The sequence below is a fragment of the Mangifera indica genome, chromosome 10, assembly GCF_011075055.1.
Source record: "Mangifera indica cultivar Alphonso chromosome 10, CATAS_Mindica_2.1, whole genome shotgun sequence".
Lineage (NCBI taxonomy): Eukaryota > Viridiplantae > Streptophyta > Magnoliopsida > Sapindales > Anacardiaceae > Mangifera > Mangifera indica.
Genome location: NC_058146.1, coordinates 105,242 through 114,339, shown reverse-complemented (window position 1 = coordinate 114,339; position 9,098 = coordinate 105,242). Strand labels below are relative to the sequence as shown.

Sequence of the window (9,098 nt, the reverse complement as noted above, 5' to 3'; positions counted from 1 at the left end):
AGTTCCAAAGACAACTTTCTCAAAGTATATAGATTCATCTATAAAATATTTTCTCCTTAAATTAGTCAGCTAATTTTTTCACCTTAAATTAGTTGGCTGCCTCTTTCTGTCATGTGAACTATGAAATCTGAGTAACCAAGTGATGGACAGGATAGAAATGCAATAAGGGATTTGTTGGTCATGACAATATGCAACATGACTTCAGTTAGAACATTATCATAAAAAAGACAAGGAGACTACAACGGTTCAAAGTAAAAGATAGTCTAATAGAACTAGATTTATGATGTTCACAGGAAAAATATTTTGCATAACTTTTGGGTGTGAATTTTACCTTGACAATTAACAAAACAAAGAAATGTGCATAGAGGTTTCCTATTTATTTTGAAAGTACAAAACAATAAAAAAGTACAGTGCTGAGATAGGTAAGGATCATCAAAGAGGATCTAACTGCAATGAATTCAATGATAAGTAGGGTTTTATAAAGGATTGAAAGAATTGAAGTAGCCGCTCCTAAAAGTGTACATCAGAAACTCATGTTCAAACACATAAAGTTGAAATTACCTAAATCAACACCACTCATTAACATATTATGTCACAATCAACTGAACAACAACATTAAACAAACAAAATGAGTCTACATGTACAGACAGTAGGTACTAATGATTAAACAAACTGATGTGTTACCTTTTAATTCAAAATCATTTAATCACATTATGATATATCACTTTATTTGTATCAGAAGGTACCTAACCTTTTGTACGTTAAGTATTATTGCAAATAAAATAGGTTCTTAAAAAATAAAGGGGGTAAAACATAGCACACCAACAATCATCGAACTCTACAGCATTATTCCAAGCAGCTTGTTACAAGGATCAACATAATAAATAAATTGCATAAATTAGAATAATACCATTTTCGATCCGGTGTAATAGTTAAAAACGTCAATATATGTGTCGAGCTACCCATAAAAAAAAAAAAAAAAAAAAACCTCACGACGATAATTTTCAAATATAATACTCATAATTTTTTTTAAATATCCCTGTTGAATCATAGCTGAGAACAATTTTTTAATTAGGAATGTGAAAAGTTGATTACTTGGAAACCAAGCAGACTCAAGCTATACAACAACTACTTGATAGAAAAGAAAATTCGCCGATTCTTTAAAAAAAAAAAAAAAAAACTATAAAAGCTAAACAGCCAAACAATATTAATGTGTATTCGAAATCAAGGGAAGAATCGTGAATACCTAACCGTAGGGAGGCAGAGAGACATCGTTGGTGGTAAGACTAAGAGGTTGATCCGCGAGAGAGTTAACTAAGATACGGTTATCTGCGTACTGTGCATGCCACATTTGCTTGGGGTTCCCTGGGCTTTTGGGCCTGGACTCCTAGTATATTGGGCCCTTTTACACAGTAATAAGGATTGTAGACTGCAAAATAAAGTGAGTACGATCCGAATGGAAGTTAAGCCGAAGAAAATCCAACTCGGCTTGAACCTCTTGGTATCTCCAGTGAGTTTCATACCCATGTCATCTTAGATGACAAAATGAGTACCTCGTTTTGACCACTCGAACTACATGCTAAACTTGCTGGACAAGCTCATGCTATTGGGTGATTCTTATTAGAACAAAGTGTCACTAAATGAGAACAACGGTAAATTGTCAGCTCTGATCTATCCTGCAAAAAGGATGAAGGGGCACGGAACTAGTTGATTGTTTTTTTCGATCTTACCAGGTATATATACCTTAACCCACAGAATACAATTATTGAATTCTTCAAACATTATGAAGTTGTGGTGGCAGACAGACATAAAGCTACATTTAGCATTATGCAGAGAAATATCAACAAATCACAGGGAGATTCCTGCGATATATACATATATATATATATATATTCCTTACTTTTGCATACACTTGGAAAACAAGTTTTGTTTTTAGTCAATAATTATTCCATAAATGGACAAAAATAAAGTGGAGAGCGTTCTTCAACCCAACCCAGGTTAAAATTTTTAATAATATTAGTTGTTGATTGAAAGTTTATTCCAATGAATACTACATTTAATTTGGGATATTCGGGTGTCAAAGTATAGAAAAAAAAAAAAAAAAAAGATAGACAACTTTTTACATGATTCGGCCCGAAAGATCAATAGCCTATATATACAGGGTCTTGTTATTGTGTTGGTAAGACAAAAATTACAGAATAAACAGAAATAATGCAAATATTGTATATTATTTCCCACAGCTTTAAGTATGTCGATCACTGCTTGGTATCTCCGAGTTAACGGCAAAGGATTAGTGAATCTTCCACACTGGTTATGCCAGTTCATCATCTTTAAGTTCTCTCTCTAGGATATGGTGCCTCTATAAAAGGGTAATTTTTGATCATGTATTCTGTAAAAGATAAAATTCTTGATACAAATATTTAATTGGTGAGATGTTTTGAGATTCTACTAATATTTTAGAACTGGGTCGGGAAGAGAAGAATTTCCTACTTAAAACTGTTCATACTTGTCAAATAATATATCATCACAAAAGACTTTCTATTTGTCAAATAAATAGGTCAAAAAGGAAATCTGAACTCAGAAGCACTGCAAATGATTTATTATTGCATACTATTTTTCAAGGATTTGGAGTCAAACATGATGTTGGTTAAGCATTCAAATTGAGGCATTTCAAACTTGATTCTATGTTTGGTTCGAGTTCAATAACTTATTGGTGATTTTTCATTGAATCTCTTCTTAAATTTTTTTCTTTTCTTTTCTATCAACTCATCATCTTTTCTAATATTACTATTTATCATTTGAATCAAATTTGAACTAACCCTTTTTCGTACATTGATTGGTTAGAATCCACCCTTGGTGTTGGTTATGCTACTTCTCCAAACCAATTATAGCATGTTTAGTCATCTGGTTCATCTCCCTTCTACTAGCTAGAAAAGCTAGTTAAGTTAGGCTGAACTATGCCTGGAGTGTTAAAAGATGTAGTCATTAATGAAGAAAAACATGGAGTACATGATATTGATGGAGTATACAGTTCATGTTAGCTTGACAATGGCTTATGTGGGTCTCTGTAACCTTCTGTTTAGTCAAGGGAAGCTATACTAGTTCATTAAATAGCACGCACAGCATCCAATCTTGACCACAAGAGGTCCTGAGACTGAACAGAAGCCCACAAAAATTGTGGTCAAAAGAGCTATATCAATTGAGACAACTCGATTGAACCATCCAAGATTAGCTACCAGAAACAAGCAACCAGATAGAGTCCATAACTGGGAGCATAGCAGCAAGCAGAATTGCTAGTCAAACAGAGCCTACCTTGGCCCTTCACATGTTTTCATGAGAGCCAAAAGGCTGACCCTATTTGCAATACAAAATCAAAGTCCATACAGAGGATCGAAATTGAATATATAAAGAGAAAAGGCAGTCATATTTTCGAAAAGCAACACCATCAACTAACCATAAGTTATAGCTGACACTGTGATAGAAGTTTACTACAACTACTAGGACGAAAAAGAAGAAAGGGAACAAGATCCTGAATTTACAAAGGGGTGGATTCAGTTCCCCATCCCCTCTTCTTCCATCTTTTGGAAATGAAAACTACATGATAAAAATGAACAATGTAAACTATATTAAGAAACAGAAACAGGAAACCAGAAGGGAGAAGAAATCAAGCATAGCAATAAGACCACTGCTCGTCTTCACCAGGGCCAGAATCAACAGCAACAGCGTTGTAATCATCCTCGTTGCAGTAGTAAAACCCTGCTCCATTATTAATAGCAGTCAAAGAGCAAGAAGAAGCTGGCACCACAAGGTAAGGCATGTTGTGAAAGGAGCGAGCAAGACTGCTGGCTAATGCAGAATTTGAGTTGTTATTATTATTGTCATCATAACCACAATACTCCTCTGCGCGGTGCTTGAGGGTCTGGAACATGAGCTCAGGCTCATGCTGCATCACTCGGAGAACATCTCCACAAGACGGGCCTGGCATAGCACGAGTCACAGCAAAGCTGTAAGGACCATCACTACGTGAGACACGTACAACACTTGGACCACCAAACAAGTTATGGACTCCTCCGAGAGCCTCCTCATAAGCCCCTCCTAAAAACATCCCCAAATAGTACTTCCCTCCACCACCTCCAACACCCTCCATCTCATGTAAAGGCAGGCTTGAATCACCACCAATGAACTTATCAATCTTACCATCACTATCACAGGTTAAATCAGACAAAATCCCTCTCACTCCCGGCCGTTCATCCAATCGGTGAATCGGAACTATAGGAAACAACTGCCCAATTCCCCAGAAATCAGGAATTGAAGTAAAAACAGATAGATTCACATGGTATGTACGGACTAGGTCAGTTACAGCACCAATCTCTTTAGCAACTAATTCACACAACCCATCAACAGCAGCTAGTTGTTCCATATTGAGTGAACCGTCTTTAAACTGTTCAATGCACCTTTGTTTCAATTGATCAGCATAAAACAAACAGGTCTGAAACTCACCGCTCAAGGCTGCACTATTCAAATTCAGGTAGTCCGAACGGAATTCTTCGGCCAAACCTTCAATGAAATACTGAATGCCAACAGATGTCATCTCCGGGACAGATGGGGCAGAAGCAGAAACAGCTTCGAAGATCAAAACCGAATTATGAGAAACAATGGCACGACCACTCTCGCTACAAAGTACTGGGTGCTTGATATTCTTACGGTCACAGACATTGCGAATTGCTTGAACCACAGCTGCTGCATACTCTTCAAGACTGTAAGCAACGGACACGTCTGAGTCACCAGATTTTGACCCATCATAATCGATGCCTAACCCACCTCCGATATCAATAACTTGCATGTTTGCACCGAGACGGACAAGTTCACAGTAGATTTGTGCAGCTTCACTGACGCCGTCAGTTAATAACGCCGTTGTGGGTATCTGAGAACCGATATGAAAATGCAGTAATTGGAAACAATTCAGCATGTCAGACTGTTCAAGCTTCCTCACCACACGCAAAATCTGGGTTGTTGTTAACCCGAATTTTCCCTTCTCACCGGAAGTCGATCCAAAATGACCCGAATGTTTAGTCCTCAATTTTGCTCGGACTCCGACGACTGGTCTGACGTTCAGTTTCTTGCTTATGTCAATAAGCAAATCAAGCTCTTCTTCTTGCTCCAATACAATCACTGTGTTCAGAGCTAGCTTTCTAGCGAGAAAAGCCAGACTTATGTACTCCGCATCTTTGAATCCATTGCAAATCAGAAAAGATTCAGGATTTCCCTTGCACAAGCAGCTCATGGCTAACAATAACTCCGGTTTTGACCCGGCTTCCAACCCGAACCGGAATGGCGAACCAAATCTCACAATATCTTCCACAACGAAGCGGTCCTGGTTACATTTCACGGGGTAGACGCCTTGGTAACGAGCTTCGTAGCCTTGAGTCTGTACAGCCAATTCAAACGCTGACTGAAGAGATTCAAGACGGTTCTTCAGCACGTCGGGTAAACGGATTAGGAGCGGGAGCTGCAACCCGAGTCCGCCGGTTGATTTCGGATCCGAAACTTTCTTCACAACCTTAAGCAAATCCATCTCCTGGTGGGGCAGCGTACCAATACCGTAAGGACGGATAGTCACATTGCCAGACGAGTTGACGGAGAAATACGGCGCGCCCCATCCATCGATTTTGTAGAGTGCCGCCGAGTGAGACGGCGACCAATGTGAATCATTCTCTATGGTGGGTGTGGGAGCGGTGAACGGAACGGGAAGGAACGTGCCGTCCCTGGCAAAAGCAGCGTAGCCAGGAGGCGCTACGGCAGCGTCTACGCAGCAAGCGAGGGCAGGCATGATCCTCTTCCGCGAGGTTTATGAATAAAAAGAGTTAGAAAAAAATGAACTGGGTCAGTGCTTTAGGGTTTGATTTTTTTTTTTCAGTTTGTAAAAGGTGGGGGCTTTAGAACCCGCCGAGGCCGAGGCCCCGGCTACCCCCTCAAATGAAGACAGCAGAAGATCTATTACAATGGAAAAGACAGCCCCGCCCCCTTTACACTCTCATACACGAAGATACCCACATGAAACTTCAGAAGAAAAAAGAAACCTAATTGAGAAAAACTTTAGGCACGCAGAGATGCAGAAAGCATACAGATCTGAACACAATAATAAACCCAACAAAAGTCGAAGAAAGACGGCAGAAGAGAAAGAGTTCCGGGGATTTTCCCGGACAGTGAGGGAAAATGGGACGGAAAAATAGAATGAATACAAAGCACGGAAAGAGAGAGGAGAAATGGTTGCTAGGGTTTGGTTTTATCTTGCAAAGAAAACGAGTAACGAGGTGGAACTGAGCGAGAATTGCATGAAAGGCGGAGTCGATTTATATAGGAAATATCTCGGCCCACACAAATATATATTTTTTTAAAATCAATTTCTCATAATTAAAATTTATTCAATGGTAGATTGGATCCAAACTGGTTATCGTTATTCGGCTCAAACAAGCCTAATTCAAGCATCCCATATTTTAGGCATCCATCTTGAACCTTGAGATTGATGCTTTGTCCCGTTTCCCTTACAATTAAGAAAAGGCCAAAGCACTCATTCTCATACAAAATATCATTTTATTTCTAGTTTTGACCTTTCAATTTTAAATATTTATTTATAAATAATTAAAATTACTCATTTTAAAGATAAAATTATTATTTTATTTATAATATTAAAAATAAACAAAAATTTAATTTTTCTCTCTCTTAAACTTTAAAAACTAAATTTTTTTTTTTACTCAAATTTTAAAAAATAATAGTTTTTTTCTAAGTTTTAGTTTCTAGATTTTTGACACCAAATCAGACACCATTGCTAGCGATGAATATCTCTCGATGTCTCCTCTTTCTTTGACGATCAAGCTTTTTTTGTTTGAAAGCTTAGACGATATCGATTGATACTAAAAATGAATTTTAGTTTCATTAGAAAGACGAAGACAAGACGTTGGGAAAACGAAGATGATGGGTTGAGAACTACTGATAAGAGCAGAAAATGGTGAGAGAGTGACCGTCAAAGGAAAAGAAAGGAGATGTCATCGAAAAAGCGTTGGAGATGACGTTAGAATTTGAAAACTAAATCCTAGGGGGGAAATGCTTTTTTTTAAATCTTGACATATGAGGGAAATTGTTAACTTTTAAGGTTTAAAGGGGTAAAAAAAAATAAAATTTTAAGGGGTAAAAAGAAATAAAATTTTAAGGGGTTAAAGTCTCGTTAAGTTTAACCACGCATAGGTAGATAATGAAAATTTCAAAATTAAGAAGTGAAAACTTTAAAAAAGATGACACTTTGGGTGGGAAATAGTCCTTTGGCCTTAAAATAATCATAAGGGCAAAGGACTATTTTCCACTCAAATTTTATTCTAATCACAAAAATATATCTGTAATAGTTTAAAAATTCAAACGCTTGTTTATAGACTATTTTTTATTAAAATTTTCAATTATAAGTAAGGGTAAAATTGTCATTTATCTTTCATATTAAAAACATATAATTTATATAATTTTTTCCCTTAGATTTTGAAGAATGACATTTTGACTCAGTCTCTCAACTTTGACAAAGTGACATTTCACCCTACAAACCCTTAGGTTTTCTTCTCTTTGACGACATCGACAATAATGGCGATGAAGATGACCACCATTCTTCTCCCTTCTTTTTCTGCCATAGTCGATGATGTCTTATGACAGACGAAGAAGCACCGTCTTGACAAATTGAAGACGAATGAATTTGGCTTCTCCAACACCGGTGCAACGAAGCAACACCGACTTTGTTTTCGGTTGATTCCGCTTCAGACGAAAATGAATGACATGAAGGAAGCTTCATTTGAAGCCGATTCGATGAAAAATGTGACAAATTTGAGAGAGAAGGGAGGAAAATGGGACAATAGCTTTTTCATCTTTCATTTGTCGCATCAATGCTTCTTTGTCAGTCATGGGATGTTGCCAGCAGTGGCAGAGAGAGAAGGGAGGAGAATGGTGGCCATCACCATCGTTGTTGTCATCGTAGAGAAGAAAACCTAAGGGTTTGTAGGGGTGAAATGTTACTTTTTCAAAGTTGAGAGACTAGGTTGAAATATCATTTTTCAAAATATAGAGAGGGGAAATTATATGAATTATATATTTTTTTAATATAGAAGGTAAAATAATGGTTTTATCCTTATTTATAACTAAAAATTTTAACAAAAGTTAGTCTATGACTGGATGTTTAGGTTTTTGAATTATCGTAGATATACTTTGAGATAAGACTAAAATTTGGGTGGGAAATAGTCCTTTGCCCTAATCATAAATAGGATTGAATTCAATTTATATCAATCTCATATAAGATAGATAAACTCAAATTCAGTATAATCAAGTCAAAATTAATGTGTTGAAACTCAAATTTAACCAAAATAATTTAATTTTTATTCAGTCCAAGTAGATCAAACTTGAATATTCATCAAATTTGAATTCAAGATTGAATAATTTAGATCGAATATCCTAATCATAAAGCTGGATCACTGAATGTGTTTGTTTATTTTTAGATTTTTTTTTTTTTTGCACTACACAATATATCAATTTGAACATCATTTAAATATGCAAAATATTCCTCGGAAATTCTTTTTTCAAATTGATTTTGACATTTTGGACCCTTCCTAAACCAATCTTATGATTTTGTGAATAACTACTAGGCTCACCTCTTTGTAAATTCTCATTTGCTTGTTAAACTTTACAACTATCGTCATTAAATGTAGTTTTTACAAAAACTGAAATACATTTTTTAAAGAGGGGTAGACAGACCATTAAGAACCTTAACATTTTCATCATTTGAGATTTTAATAGTAATGTTGTTGTTCAGATATCTTAGTCTCATGCTTATCTAAATGTTGTTTACCTTTTGATTTAGACTAAATCCGAATCGAGCTGGCTTTAGATCAAAAGTCAGCTTAGTTCGATTCAACTTGGTTCTAATTAATTTATTTTGAATATGAATCAAATTCAAATTAAGACATTCGATTGGTTTTAAAACTGAGTCAAAGTCGAGCTATAGAGAGTTTCGAGTTTGACTTGAGAGCTAGATAGATGACTCAATTGGATTCAAACTTGGCTCGTGG

The 9,098-nt window shown here is 36.4% G+C and overlaps 1 protein-coding gene across 1 annotated transcript; it reads right to left on the bottom strand.

Moving 5' to 3' along the window:
* Positions 1-3,405: 3,405 nt before the first annotated feature.
* On the bottom strand, positions 3,406-6,365 carry LOC123226896 (arginine decarboxylase-like). Its single transcript, XM_044651457.1, has one exon. It carries the CDS (start codon positions 5,828-5,830, stop codon positions 3,665-3,667), a length of 2,166 nt encoding a protein of 721 aa, XP_044507392.1. The 5' UTR covers positions 5,831-6,365; the 3' UTR covers positions 3,406-3,664.
* Positions 6,366-9,098: the final 2,733 nt, after the last annotated feature.